Source organism: Hibiscus syriacus, unplaced genomic scaffold (genome assembly GCF_006381635.1).
Source record: "Hibiscus syriacus cultivar Baekdansim isolate YM2019G1 unplaced genomic scaffold, ASM638163v2 tig00111758_pilon, whole genome shotgun sequence".
Taxonomy (NCBI): domain Eukaryota; kingdom Viridiplantae; phylum Streptophyta; class Magnoliopsida; order Malvales; family Malvaceae; genus Hibiscus; species Hibiscus syriacus.
In genome coordinates, this window is record NW_024063170.1 from 1,088,082 (window position 1) to 1,104,824 (window position 16,743).

The window sequence follows — 16,743 nt, forward strand, 5'->3', positions numbered from 1 at the left end:
CATATCTACCACGAAGACAATATTGCAAGATCATTCTACTTCAATTAAAAATCAAGGAGCTTTGCTTCATAGTCAATGTACCTTAGTTCAAAGCCATAGATCGTCTCTGAGAGCTTTGGAAGATCAAGTTGGTTAGATTGCTATAGTATTACAAGAACGTCAGCAATGATGATTTTCGAGTGACACTGAAGTCACTAAATCTCACGGACAAGAATAATGCAATGTATTTACTCTTAGGAGTGAAACTAAGATTAATCAACAAGTCAAGTTTGGGGGAAAACAACATGATGATTCTACCTTCACTTCTAAACAAGTTGAACCTGAATTACATGATGATATCATTGTTGAGAAGGAAAAAGATGAGGGTTCCACTAGTGAACATGCCAAAGCACTAAATTTCAATGCCAAGGGAAAAACAATTCATACTCTCGCAGTTAAGGAAGTTAGACTCCCACTTCCCTTCCCACAAAGATTGAAGAAGCACAATGATGAAGTTCAGTTCAAAGAGTATGCAGACATTCTTGATCATCTCCACATTAATGTACCTCTCTTGGAAGCCATTAAGCAAATTTTTACTTAGGCCAAATTTCTTAAGGAAATTTGCACCAAGAAGAGGAAAGTTAAGAAGTTGAGATAGTTGCCACGACAAAATAATATTGTTCCGCATTGAGCAAGTTACTGCCTTGTTATTCCATGTTCTATAGGAGCTAAATTAGTTGGAAAGGCACTATGCTATCTTGGTTCAAGTTTGAAATTCATTACAAAATCTATATTCTTGAAGCTTGGCATGAGAAATGCCAGACCCTTCTCTATGATTTTACAACTTACCGACCGATCATATCTTAGAGCTGAAGGGAGAATCGAAGATGTCATAGTGAAGGTGGATAAATTTGTGTTCCCAGTTGACTTCCTTATCCTTTATTGTGAAGTTGATGCCAATGTGCCTATTATCTTGGGTAGGCCTTTCCTAGTTACTGGTCATGTTTTGATTGATTGTAAAAAAGGTGAACTTAATATGAGAGTTTTCAACCAGTGTGTGACTGTGAATGTTTTTCGTACTCTCAAGTATGTTGATGACTCTGAAGAATGCCAAGTCATTTTTGAAATGAACTCCTTGATTGAAGAATAAATCGAACAACTTTTCCAAAACAATTTGATTCAGCTAGTAGACTATGAATGACCTAATGACGATGAAAGCATAGAGGAGCATGAAAAATTGCAAGCTGGGGTAGAGTAATCTAGCTTACTACTTGCTAGATCAGGTATGCACTTTGAACCATTTGATAAGCCATCATATTGCATGCACCTACCCTAGAGCTAAAGCCTTTTCCAGGGCATCTTAAATATGTTTGTTTGAGTAGTTATAATACTTTACCTATGATTATTTCCTCTAGCCTTACTACTAACCAAGAACAAAGTTTGATAAGTGTTTTTTCGTAGTATAAGAAAGCACTTGGATTGACGATGGCTGATTTGAATAGGATTAGTCCCATGATTTGTATGCATAAGATCCTGCTAGAAGAATACCATGGCAACTCAATAGAACCACAACGAAGACTCAACCTGATTATGAAGAAAGTTATGATGAAAGAAATAATCAAATGACTTGATGCTGGAGAGATTTACCCCATATCTAATAGCTCATGGGTGAGCCTTGTCTAGTGTGTGCCCTAGAAAGGTGGCACAATTATGGTAACCAATGAAGATAATGAGCTATTGCCTATGCGCACTATCACTGGTTGGAAGATATCCATGGATTATCGTAAGCTCAACAATGCTACAAAGAAATACCATTTTTCTCTACTCTTCATCAATAAAATATTGGATCAATTGGAAGGCAAAGCAATCTATTGCTTTTCAGATGGGTATTATGGGTACAATCAAATTGTCATCGCACCATAGGACTAAGAGAAGACCATATTCACATATCCCTATGGCACTTTCTCTTTTAGGATGATGCCTTTTAGACTCTGTAATGTCCCCAATAACTTTTCAGCATTGCATCCAAATCATCTTTTTGACATGGTTGAGGACTTTCTTGAGATATTCATGGATGATTTCTCTGTTTCTGGATATAACTTAGAGTTATGCCTTGGTAATTTGGAAAAAAGTTCTTAAAAGATGTCAGGAGGATGACTTGGTTTTGAACTGGGAGAAATGTCCCTTCATGGTGACTGAGGGCATTGTATTAGGACACAAGATATCCCATAAGGGCATTAAGGTGGATTAAGCTAAGATTAAAGTAATTGCAAAATTGCCTCCACCTACCTCTACCAAGGGCATCAAGAGTTTCCTTGGACACACAGACTTTTATAGAAGATTCATCAAGGATTTCTCTAAAATGTCTAAGCCAATATGTACCTTGCTTAAACAAAATCAACTCTTTGTCTTCAACAAGTTTTGCCCAGGTGCATTTACTGAGCTGAAGTAACGATTGATTTCAATACATTGTAGTTCCTCCAGACTAGACATCACCATTTGAGTTGATCTGTGACGTAAGTGATTATGCTATAGGAGTTATTTTGGGGTAACACCAAGGTAAAGTTTTTCATGTTATATATTATTCTAGTCGCACCTTGAATGAGGCCCCAATGAATTACACAGCCACCAAGAATGAATTGCTTGTCATGGTATTTGCATTTGATAAGTTTAGACCATAACTAATAGACACTAAGGTTATTGTTCACACTGATCACTCAGCTATAAAATACTTAGTGAACAAAAAGGATACCAAGCCTAGACTTATTAGATGGATCTTACTTTTTCAAGAATTTAACTTAGAGGTTGTAGATAGAAAATGTATTGAGAATCAAGTTGACGATCATTTATCTAGGCTAAAAAGCAATTATGAATGCCCTGACATTGTATATATTCAAGAAGAATTATGTGATGAGAAAATCTTATATGCCACGGTAATCCTGTGGTATGATGACCTTGTTAATTTTCTTGTTATTGGTATACTACCTTTTGAAATGAACAGGCAGGGGAAAGAAAAAGTTCAAGCAAGATGCAAAGTTCTACTTTTGGAATGAGCGATATTTATTCAAGCATTATGCACACTAAATCATTAGACGATGTGTAACTGAAGAGAAGCAACAAGACATCCTATAACATTGTCACACGACCCCAAGTGGAGGCCATTTTTTTAGGAGCGATGACCGCTACCAATGTTCTACAATCAGAATTTTATTGGACAACATGGTTCAAAGATGCTTATGTATTTTACAAGTCTTGTGATCGATGCTAACGCACTGGGAACATATCCAAGTGACATGAAATGCCATTGCAAGGCATTTTAGAAATTGAGTTATTTGATGTTCGAGGCATTTATTTTATGGGACCAGTCCCATCTTCTTGTGGTGATTTGTACATATTGTTTGATATGGATTATGTATCCAAGTGGGTGGAGGTGATTGCAACATCAAATAATAATTCCAAAACCATGCTTAAGTTTTTACACAATAACATATTTACTCGTTTGGAGTGCGTCGAGCCATCATTAGTGACGAGGGAACCCACTTTGATAACAAGTTGATTGTCAAGGCATTGAGAAGATATGAAGTCTGTCACAAGATTGCCACGATATATCATCCACATACGAATGACCAAGTTAAAATATCCAACTGTAAGATAAAGTAGATCTTAGAAAAAATAGTGAATTCGAGGTTGAATGATTGGTCACCAAAGTTAGACTAGTCACTCTGGGCATATAGAACAACTTTTAAGGCTCATCTGGGCATGTCACCCTTTAAGTTAGTGTATGGGAAGGCATGCCACCTCCCTATTAAGCTAGAACACAAAGTGTGTTGGGCCATTAAGAGGCTAAATTTTAATGTTCAATTAGATGGGGACCAAAGACTGCTTGAGCTTAATGAGATGGAAGAGTTCAGGGTACAAGCATATGAGAATGCCAAGTTATACAAAGAAAAGACCAAAAAGTGGCATGACCAAAAGTTGATACCACGACATTTTCATGTTGGCTAACATGTATTACTTTATAATACAAGGCTTAAACTCTTCCCTGGAAAGCTCAAATCTATATGGTCAGAACTATTTGAGGTGTATCACGTCCACCCTCATGGAGCATTTGATATAAAAAATATAGATGATGGAATGATCTTTAAAGTTAATGGTCAGTGCTTGAAAGTTTACAATGGAGCTCCACCTTTGCGCGACAAGTCAGTGCTTTACCTGCACGACGTCTGAGTGTGCCTGTCCCGTGAACCAAATTTCAATGCCACATCATTGGATTTTGTTGTTTGTGCATAAATAAAGAATTTATTTTTATTTTTCTTATTTTTATTTTTATTATTCATGGATATTTACAAATTATTTTGTATTGTAAGAACCCACCAGAGCTCATACCTACCCGATGAAGAGGTTACCAATGGAAGAAAAAAAATTAAGGAGGAAATATTCTTTTTACACTTTATTCCTCTATTTTATTTTATTTCCATTTTTTTAATTGTCCTTTTACCCCTCATTTAATGTTTATAGTTTACTTTTTCACATACCTATTTCACCTCATCCACTCACTTCTTGTTAATCGTCCACTCATTCTCTCTTTCACTATTTCTTTTAACTTTTCATCTTCTTCTTCTTTCTTTCCCTCTATATCGATGCCAATATTGCAAACAAAGCTCTCAACTTTTTGTTCTTTCTTCTTCCAAACAGGTAAAAAAATGGTACGAACGCGACCCTAAATAGATGAAAGAAATCTTCCTGAACAGTTCGTGGGTGAAGCTACGAATGAGCGATTCCAAAATTTTTAAAAATTGAAAACTTTTTTTTGAGTTGGGGTTTATTTTCACCGAGGAGTAAGATGACGATTTAGGGCCAAATGTCATGGACATTATCGAACCACACAAATAACAAAAGTTTACGTGACATCCCAATTCAGTCAACGCCTTGTTGGTTAAAGATTTTTATGCTAAAATCTCAAAACCAAACAAAAATTTTGTTTTTGTTAAAGGTCACTATATTTGTTTTACATTGTCAATGATTAACCGTTATTTTCACTTACAGGACGTAGTTGATCAACGTGTTGATTTTGAAAATAAAGTCGATAGTGCGATGTAAGATGGTATACTCGAAGATTTGTGTTTGCTGAACACCGAATGGAATAGCCATCAAGATGGTCATTTTTCTGTCAACCGGAAGTGTCTCTAACCTCACGCAAAATTGTGGAACCACTTCATGAAACACAAGTTAATGACAACTTCCCATAATGCGAGAGTAACCCTTCCACGTCTAATGTTATTACATTCTATTATGGTTACTCATTCAATTGATATTGATCAAATAATTGTTGAGGAAGTTCATGAGTGTTTAGGAAAGAAATCTAGTGCATTGGTGTTCTAGAATCTTATCACGACATTGTGTCAAAAATTGAAGGTGATTGAAAGCGGTTTTGATGAAATTTTATCTGGAGTGTCGGCCATCACAAGATCACGGCTACCCATTCTGTTGGAACTGGTTAACCCCAAATCCAAGGCAACCAATACTGAGAAGTCTGAGGAAGAAACCTCGTAATGCCGAGAAAAGACTACCTGCCCTCAAAAAATCTGTCCAAACAATGTTCTCATGGGTGATATAAAGAATTTATTTATCTACGTCAAGCATAGGGATGTTGTTGTGGAGTCAATCTTTCAGAAGATGCTCCCTCACGTGGAATAGAATTTCTCAGGTTTCCCTAATGAAATTCTACCAGCATTTGTCGATACTGAGGCAACCCCTGAGCCTGATGATGTCGATCTTGCTGATGCTGAGCCCGTGCCAGACCCTCAACCCAGCCCCCATCTCATGGTGTTCCTGATAAGCCGTCTCATTCAGCCCCTAGTCTAGATGAAACACCAAAGCCTCATTCCATGTGTAGAACTCGCCATCATATCAAGACTTCAGGTGGTGCGTTAATACCTCTATTACACATAACTATTCAACATCTCCAAAATCCAACCCCACACCACTAAGGAAACGTACCAGGCGTGGAACTGCAAGCACCTCCACCGCAACATTGCCACCACCATATAAATTGAGGTGCCTTATTTTTTCATTCATTTTTGTATAGCATGACATTGCATTTCGTTTCATTAGTTACTTAGTTCTCTTAAGCATTGAGGACAATGATTCTCTTAAGTTTGGAGGAGGTAGTGTTCATTGAAGAACATGTGCATGATAATATTAGCATAACATTAAGCTGTGGCATCAGTAATTGTTAGGACAATTAGATGAAATGTTTTGATGATACCCGATGCTGATGAATTTTAGGCTAGAAATTGAATGTAAATTATTATTGAGAATGATAGAATTGACTCTAGGACTTGATGCTTTATGAATTATTCTTAAATTATTCGTATGTTCTCTATACTTAAGGAATTTAGGAAGTTTTTATGGAAAAAACTTTGGTTAGCCTTGGCATTAAGATTTGATAGTGTACTTAAATGATAAATCATTGTTTGAAGAACTCCCTTATGTCTAAATTTTGTTTAATCATGAATAAATACTTCCGCATAGCTGTAGAGGGACACCTCTCTTTGTCGTGATATTGCCTGGAACTCTCTTTAATAAATGGCAGTCACGCGTATACGAGTGAATAAAAGTAGTCACGGAATGAATCTACTTGTTTGCACTGTTGAGACAATGCTTGGATATTGTGTTTCAATAAATGGCAGCCAAAGAAAGTGTAGACCATAGTTCTAATAGGATGACTCTCCTCGTAGCAGTGTAAAAAAAAGAGAAAAAATTGTGTATTAAGTAAAAAATGAGTACAAATGTGCTTAATGAATGAATAAGTGTTGTGGAAAAACTTGGGAACTCAATTAAAAATTACCTAGATTCGTTAATTATAGATTATATACAATCACACACACACAACCACAAAGAATCTTAACCGAGGGAAAATTACTTGATTTCTTCATATTTATAGCATATGAAGCCAAATTTTCTAAGCGTTGAAATTCAATTGTTGTCTTATTGTTGAAAATTGCCATGACATTTTGATTGTGTTAATTGCTACCCAGTGCTTGAGAACAATCAATAGCTTAAGTTTGGGGGTGTGACAACTCCATAAAAAAGGTTATTTTTAAGGCCTTTTTTCACTTAAGTTATTGTTTGTCTAAGTGTTCATATAGGTCATTTTATATTCATATAGTTGCATGTAGATGTATTGGTGGTGGTTTTGTTATTTTTACTTTGTTAAGGTGCTATATGATGGGAAAGATATGGTTGGTTAGTGATATACAGGAAATAATGAGCATAGGGCAAGCTAAGAAAAATGTCGTGGCATCACATGTTGTTGAAGCAGACTGCTATGCCTTGGCATTTCTGGCGCAGAAAAAGACAGAGATATTTTCACAATAGGACAGTTGTCAAAGCACGTGTTTGTTCATTACCACCTGTAGAGATAAACTTCTCACAAAATGAATGAATTTGGGGATATGATGGGTATTTTGAGTGTAAAATTCCTAAGAATACCCTTAGATATTTTTTTATTTAAAAGGACACCACACAAGAGAGAGAAGATGCAGAAATCCATCACCATCTTCTCCATTTTTCTCCACCTCCATTAACGCGCACTATAGTTTTTTCTTTTCTTCTTCCTCTATTTTTTTATTGGTGTTCCACCATTGGTGAAGCTCAAGGGAGTGGCGTAGTATCCGTGAGGAGCTCACGCTATAGCAATTCATGGTGGTTTGAGGGAAGTGTCGGTCGTGCACACCTAGTGTTTTCTTCTCCAACCTTTGCTCCATTGTTAAAGCTTGAAACTTTATTCGGGTTGTAAGGCCGAATGAATGATTGGGTATACTCTATGGTTTGTTCTAACCCAACCATGAAATAATATTAGGTGGGGGTTGATTCGATGGATGCTTGAAACTTCATTTTAATGGTTGATAAATGTTTATCTTTTGTTTTTACTTGTTTTGTTTATGTGTGCTTCATCTTCTAAGATTGTAGTAGGCATGAGAGTGTCCATTTCTTAGATGAAGACTAGATATTCGAGATAAATCTAGTCATTAATTCTTAAGTATTCGAGATAAACTTAAGTATGATTAACATAAGCAATGGGATATAGTTAATCACTATAGCCTAATCCCTTAGTACTTGAGACTAACTAAGCTAGGATTTCAATGACTAAGAGGGGTAGTCCGTCTTCAATAGTGTAGGTTGTCATAGTTGAGACTGAGAGAATATGTCGTAGCATTATATTTTGTTAGGTTCTTATGAATAGAGATAGCAAGAACACTTTTAACAAACCCCGTCAAACAAGTAAAGCAATAGAAGACTAAATCAGCTAGAAAGATAAGTATTCAGCTCCTTAAGTAACTCCCCATAATTCATTCCCAAAGTAGTTTCCCTTGTGAGGATTATCAATTTATTCAATTTATTTGCTATTTTTACCATTTTACATTGCCTTGGCATTTTCATCATATTCATCATTATAAACTGCTCTTTGGCCACAACATTATTCACTCATTCACACTCCCTCATCATTATTTCATTCAGTCTCGTATTTCTATTGCTGAAGCATCATCAGTGTATATATCATTTTATACTTAGATTAATTAGTGTAGTGCTATGGTCAAACTCATAATTTCCACTATTCCATGTGGAGACGATACTCACTCATCACTTTATTACTCATTACGATTTTGTATACTTGAACATCATTTGCGTATAATTTATTAGTACTCACAACACGCAAAATTATCAAACAAACATTGGCTTGCGATAAGTCTGTGTCGAAAATAAATTAATAAGTGACTCTTAGTGTAATAGGTAGTGTGATTTGAGCCTACATGTTCATTTAGTAAACTAATAAATTAGTAAATAAGTTAAGGATGCAAATTAATAAAATATGTCTAGAAAATATGTTCTCAACAGTAAGTTTAAAAAATCACCATAAATTCTATAACAATGATTGAAGGATTAATCTTATACCATTAGATTCATATATCAGTATAGTTTTCTTTATAATAAACATAAATTTATTCTGAGGAGTATACAAAAAGATATGAATTTTTAATCAGTGATAGGTCATAAAATAGGGCAGCAAATTATAGTCAAAACAGTTTCTGTTAGTCAACTTTGAAAATTTGCTATAAATTGTACAAGTGGAACTAAACAAAGTGTCTTATATGGTTAGATTCTTATTCAAGTATATTTTTATGTTCTGCAAACAAAAATAATTTTTAGTATATATATTAATACATAATAATATTTCTTTGAAGGTAGTGCAAACTGTCAGAATATGAAATTTTGATAAATTGTGTGGTGGAAGCAATTTAAAGCAAAGGATTAAACCTAAAGCTTAGTGAGGCTTATATTTTGATTTATAAGTAAAGTGTTAAAGTGAGTGAAATTTATTTATTTATTTTATTATTATGATCGAGGATGACTTGTGATAAGTCAACCTCATTTTATTTTTCCAATACGGTTTATAAGTTCTTATGATGGAATATTTTCATAATATTTTTCATCAATTTTTATAAATGATTTTGGGTATGAACTTCCCAAGTACTAAATTTATGATGATGAATTCTAAATGTTCACAGTTATCAGATGTTTTTCAGTTATCAGATGTTTTACATTTATAAGACAGATTAATAAATGATATTATGATGATAAATATAAGCCCACTGTATGTTGCGTTGAGAGTCATAGGTATATTTTGCATGTCATTAAGTGTAGTACTTTTCATGTTAGGATTGCACTGAAGTGCATCATATCTCAGTTTCAGTTCAACTATGGTACATTCGTGTACCCTATGATCAGTATCGTTGGTGCACAGGTTATGATTGCACTGAAGTGCATCATATCCTAGTTTCATTTATGATTCGACACCGTGTTGTACCTAGTGCACACCTTATGCTCACGTACCTTATATTCTCTTACATATACACTGGGCTATAACAGTAAATGAGAAAGTTATGGCAGTATATGAAAAAAAATTCTGAAATATGTTCGAATGGAAAGAATAAAAGTTATTTATGATATTTGATGATGACTTACAAGATTTTTGACAAAATCTTAAGATGATGATTTTCAGGTTTTCAGAAGGGAAACGACTTGACTAGCCCAATTTGAAGTTTTAATGTTTTATTTAAATTATAGTTTATTGTATATATTTTTTAGAATTTATGTTTTAGCTATACTTTTGTCTCACTATGTTTTACTTAGTGCGTGATTATTTTCGTGCGTGATTATTTTCATGCGTAGGTTCGAATATAGTAGAGGACGTCCAGTGAGGAGCTTACCAGCATCTTATGGAAATCAAACCTACCGACAGTATCAGTAAGACATCCTAACATTGATTTATTAGTGGCATGTACATTATATATGTTGGGTTACTTTATCATATTTATATTTAAAAGGGTTTAAAATATAAATTTAAAATAATTTTAATGTTTGGTTAATTTCAATTATAATCGTATTTATAAATGAATATTTTGACTGGTTTTAAATGGTTTTTAAATTAAGTGGTATTTAGGATGTGATATATATAATTATGAACAGTTATGAACTGCTTTCTTACTAAGTGAAATTGTTTTCAATGATTAAATTTATTTTACGATTTCATACAAATAATATTAAAGTTTTTAAATTGAAATAGATAAAGTTCAAAAAGGAAATCATATTTTAAGTCGTTATGCTCAGTAAATGTTTTTCAAGTTGATGTGACATATATGGTTCATATATCGAGACATATATGAGCTATGGGTATTACGTTTATTAGTATCAAAGTAGCATGTTTAGTCGATTCTCAGCTTAAACCGAGCCTATGTTATTGTTAGAAATATGTATATTTCACTAGGATGTCAAAATTACTGATCGGGTATTGTTTAATGATTTTATTAGTGATGCTACTCCTTACTATTGTAATATGGAAATGTATGTGTTAGATGTTGGAAGTTAAGAACCATGGTAAGAATATAGATAATATTAGAAATAGAATCGCGATTAGAACCAATTCAATTGGATTCAGGGAGACTTTATTATCTCACCCTAGTAAGGTTAGGTGTAATACCCCAAATATCAGGTCAGGGACTATATTGAAAATGTTTGAAATTTGAAGATTTATTTGAATAAATGGTAAAAAATGAGAAAATGATTTGAAATAGTATTTTGAACTAAATTCTATCAATAGATGAATTAAGAGGGCATTTTGGTCCTTTAAGAGGAAAATGAATTTAAAATTCATTTTTAATAAGGTATTAAAGAAAAAGGGGAAAGGGGAAAATAAGTTACACAAAAGCTATCTCTCTTTTCTTTTTCTTTCACGTGGAAATAACTCTCCTCCACAGCAATGGTAAAGTTTTAATTGGTTAGTGTTTCCTTTCGATTATGGTTAGTTCTTGCAAACTTAAGTAATATGTAAGCTTAAGGAAAAGTTATATAAGATTAAAACTATGAGATGGATGAAATATTGGAGATTTAAGAAAATGAGTTTTGAAATGATATGTTAAGATATGAGTGTTTATTGATGTTTACTAGTAGATTTGACTTGTCAATGAAGTAAATAAGAGATTAGAAGCATTGGATGAGTTTAAAACAAGTTAGAAAATATGGTGTGATTCTTAGATTCAAGTGAGCTTGAGAGATTTTAGATGTTTTAAGAAGCTAAATGAAGGAAAGTTAGTAGAGATAAGTAGAGACGAGTTAATTAGTATTGTTAAGGGTAAACATAAGGAAATTTGACCAAAGTTGGGTAAGTTTCGGGCTGAAAAAGGTAAAATATGGGTAAGGGTATCGATACTGATAGAACAGTACCAATACTATAAGCTTAAAATCAGTAAAATCCGTTGAGTAAAAAAGATACCGATGCAAGTAGTACAATACCAAAAGAGGGTATCAATACTATGAGGATGGTATTGATACCATTGTTAACAGAATGCAGAAATGATATCGGTTCCGTAATAGAGTATCGATACCATGGTAGGGGTATCGATACTATTGAGCCAGAAATGTGAAGATAAGCTGAGATTGTTATAGAAAATATAATAATATGTACTCTTGAGTAATGTTTAAGTATAATTGTTAGGAAATATACTAACAATTGATATTGTACGTGTCTTTATTGGATGCTTGAGTAGATCGAAATCAAGCTCCCGAGTCAAGCAAAACAAAAGGCAAAGGTGAAGTACCTGAGTAATCAACTTTGCATTTTAGATATAATAGCGAGGCAATCCAGGTGAGTGCATTTATTATTACTTATATGTTATAATAATTATATATATATGTTACTTACAATATGTATAGTGATTTCCAAATGACACTATGTGTGCAAAACTAAGAAATTCATAATAAGTTTATGAATTTCCGTATGGGCATTTTGTGTGCAAAAATAATAAATTCATAATAAGTTAATGAATTTTGGTATTGGTAATGTGTATGCCACCTATGTAAATAATAATAAGTTTGTGAATTTATTGTGATTGGCACTACGTGTGCATACAATAGAATTTATAATGAGTTGAGAGAGTTAATTGATATTATAAACAATTATTAGAGTATAAATTATTCCAAAGTAAAAGATTAATAGCCTAGTTGTGCATTAGGAAGAAAGGTGTCAATTATACTAGTTAGATGAAAGGTCAAATACCTTTAAGCAAAAGAATAATAGCCTAGCTGTACATTTGGCAGAAAGGTTTTAATTATGCCAGTTAGATGAAAGGTTAAAAACCTTTGAGTAAAAGATTAATAGCCTAGCTGTGCATTTGGCAGAAAGATGTCAATTATGCCAGTTAGATGAAAGGTTAAATATCTTTGAGTAAAAGATTAATAGCCTAGTTGTGCATTTGGCGAAAAGGTGTCAATTATGCTAGTTAGATGAAAGGTTAAATACTTTTGAGTAAAAGATTAATAGCCTAGCTGTGCATTTGGAAGAAATGTGTCAATTATGCTAGTTAGATGAAAGGTTAAATACCTTTGAGTAAAAGATTAATAGCTTAGTTGTGCATTTGGCAGAAAGGTGTCAATTATGCTAGTTAGATGAAAGGTTAAATACCTTTAAGTAAAATATTAATAGCCTAACTGTACATTTGGCAGAAATGTGTCAATTATGTCAGTTAGTTGAAAGGTTAAATAACTTTGAGTAAAATATTAATAGCCTAGCTGTGCATTTGGCAGAAAAGTTTCAATCATGAAAGTTAGATGAAAGACTAAATGCCTTTGGGTAAAACACTAAAGGAATTATAATGCCTTTTGATATAAACGGTGCATAAGTGGTATGAAGGGATGTTGTATATATATATATATATATATATATATATATATATATATATATATATGTACAACAATGCAAAATTGGTATGAATGGATGTCATAGAGGAAAACATAAACAGTACATAATGGGCATGAAAGGATGCCCCAAATGAAAATACAAAATGATGTATTGCCAGTATTTAAGGTTCCACCCATGACGATTATAAAATATACATGATCAATAGGTACTTTGGTGCAATACATGTATAGGACTTTCTCATTTAATGTATACAGGGGAAATAAAGAATAATGGGGAAAATATACAAAAGGATAGGTATGTTGAGCCTATTAAGAATAATTTTGATGATTGGATGAAAGAATTATGGTTTAACTGAGAAAGGCTTATATGGTCCTTATGGATTATGCAATTTAATTCGTCATTTAGTAGTCATAAAATACTTATGTATAAATTGTGATATCTTTACAGTATTATGTCTCACTAAGTAAATACTTAACGTGTGTTGATTTCACGCGTAAGGAACAATCAAGGCTTTGCCGAGTAATGAGTGCAGTAATAACAATTTTATCAATTAAAGGTTGACTATCAATAACATTGGGACAATCTTATTCAATATGAAAACTTAGTTGGCATGTAATTAAACTATAATAAATATGTTGAAATGTATTTAAAGTGATAGTTTTAGTATTATGCTTCTATGAATATCATAATTTGTGGTTGAAAATTGAAAATTTTATGGGTTTTCAAATGATAAATTGTTTTAAAAAGTGATGTGACCTCTGTATCTCGTGTACGAAAAGATATAAGGGATATGTGTGTTACATTAGGGATTCTGGGATTTTCCTCTATTCTGTGTAAGATATACCCCAGTGTTTAATAAGGTAGCAAGATTAGAGGAAACTAGCAGAAAGTTTAGAAAGTATAAAAGAGAAATCAAGAATTAAAAAGACGCAGAGATTATTGAAATTACCAATGATTTTGGAATACCTAAATGTAAGTAAATTGTCTGTTAATATTTAAAGAAAGTTAAATTTTTAGTGAATCAGATGACAATTATGTTATCCTTTGAAAGGATTTAGAGTACTATTGAAAAAGAGTAGTTGTTGATCTCAAGGACTTGAAAGGGTTTTACGATTATGGTAATTGGTGTAAGATTATAGAAATGAGGAAGTATATGAAGAATGACTTCAAGTGATACAGTAGAAATTATCGTTGAGAATAGAATTCTTGAATAAGTTATGTTAATAAAAGATTTTTTTAAACATGTATTTTCTTAGAATTTATTTATAGTAATGAAACAGTTGGGTCTTTACGTCAGAGTAACATAGATAAGTAGAAATTTCCTGATAAAATTCAAGGAATGATATTCCCAGCAAATTTAATGGAATTACCATTTGATGATTTTGAGATCATTATGGTAAATGTAATTGAATTATGAAAATGAACTAATAAAGGTCTGGAATAGAGAAATCTAGAAATCGCGTAACAAAATGATTCTTTTAGTTAAAGTATTGTTTTATACGCATAAAGTCTTTAAATTCGAGGACAAATTTTCTTAAGGGGTAGAATTGTAATACCCCAAATATCAGGTCAGAGACTATATTGAAAAGATTTGAATTTTGAAGATTTATTTGAATAAATGGTAAAAGATGCAAAAATGATTTGAAATAGTGTTTTGAACTAAATTGTATCAATAGATGAATTAAGAGAGTGTTTTAGTCCTTTAAGGGAAAATGAATTTAAAATTCATTTTTAATAAGGTATTAAAGAAAAGGGGAAAAGGAGAAAATAAGTTACTCAAAAGTCATCTCTCTTTTCTTCTTCTTTCCCGTGGAAATAGCTCTCATCCATAGTAAAGGTAAAATTTTAATTGGTTAGTGTTTCCTTTTGATTTTGGTTGGTTCTTGCAAACTTAAGTGATATGTTAGCTTAAGGAAATGTTATATAAGATTAAAACTATGAGATGGAGGAAATATTGGAGATTTAAGAAAATGAGTTTTGAAATGATATGTGTCGCAACAGTCTTTCGGTTGGGCCCCGAAATTGGGCTTTGACTTGAAAAATGTGGATTGGAGTCGCCACCGATCATTTATTTAAAACAAATGGGTTGATCGAATACCCTATTTCTTACCTGATCTGCGTCTTTCCAAAGATGTGTCGGGTTCGGGAGTCGGTTACGGTCAAGGAAGGATTAGCACCCTTGAACTGTCCTTTCGGTACTACGTAATTTCCAGTTGTCTTTGATTAAGAAAATTGCAAGTTAAATTAAAAGGTAAAATTTGATCCGAATTACTTACCCTTAATGAGTTTACAGAAATACACTTAAAAAATAAGATTTTAAAAGAAAATAATAATAATAAAAGAAAGTAACAAAACTAAAGAGTAAACCAAGGAAATAAATGAAACCAATAATAATAAACATAAAATAATTGGATGAAAAAAAATGAAATTGAATAAAATAAAATAAATGAAGATAATATATATATATAGATAAAAAGAATAAAAAAGATAAAGTATTTTTTTAAAAAGAAAAATAATAATAAGAGCAAAGAAACTAAAAATATAATGAAAATAAATAAATAGTATAAATAAAATAATAAAAAACATATTTATGAAAATATAAAAATGTATGTATAATATAATAAAATACTAAATAGTAATAATAATAATAAATAAATGAAAAATTAATATACATATAATATTAACTAAAAATAGTAATCATAGAAATATAAAATAAAATAAAGTAAGAATATATATATATAACGTTAGGAAAATATAGTAAAAAAACATAGTAAATAAGTAAACATAGATAAAAATAATAATAATATAATATATATATAAATAATAATAGGAAAATAATATAATATAACGCAAAGAAAAATGAAAAAAATTATAATAAATAAATAAATAAAATATAATCAAATATATACATATAAATAATAAGGGTTAAATTAAAATAAAAAATGAATTAGGGGTCAAAATTAAAAGCCAAACGAAGAAAAAAATGACAAAACACGCGGATCCACACGACCCGTTTATAAAAATCCGAATAGTTTTTCAAAAACACAAGCCTCGGGGACTAGATCTACAAAAATAGATCTCGAAAATGCCCCCGTTCATCGGCCAAAAACACTTCTCTCAGTTTTCTTTCGAAATCAAAACACAGCAAGGGTAAGGAAAAATAACATGCGAAGGTATGAACTTTACCTTTCAAAATATAAATGCTTCGAAAAATGGCTACGAGTTACTTGTAATTTTTTGCTTGGTATTTCGTATATCCTCATCCGAATCTGTTACAATAGTGAGTTACAATGACTATTTATAATGCTTGTGGATCCTATCTTTAGGAGTTTAAATAATAGTAGAACTCTATCTTATTTTTAGGAGTTTGAATCCTAGCAAAATTCTATCATATTTTTAAGAGTTTGAATCCTAGTATGACGAAAAGGTGTGTTGACAGCTGCCCCTCTTTGCCCATAGTCGTGTAACGGGGATAGGGCAAAGATAAAAAAACATAAATTTTG

The 16,743-nt window shown here is 32.2% G+C and overlaps 1 protein-coding gene across 1 annotated transcript; it reads left to right on the top strand.

Annotated features, from left to right (window-relative positions):
- The first annotated feature begins 1,689 nt into the window (after window positions 1–1,689).
- Window positions 1,690–5,844, top strand: LOC120169336. Its single transcript, XM_039177503.1, has 3 exons — window positions 1,690–1,865; window positions 1,953–2,095; window positions 5,687–5,844. The coding sequence occupies exons 1-3, from the start codon at window positions 1,690–1,692 to the stop codon at window positions 5,842–5,844; spliced, it is 477 nt and encodes a 158-aa protein (XP_039033434.1).
- The last annotated feature ends 10,899 nt before the right edge of the window (window positions 5,845–16,743 follow it).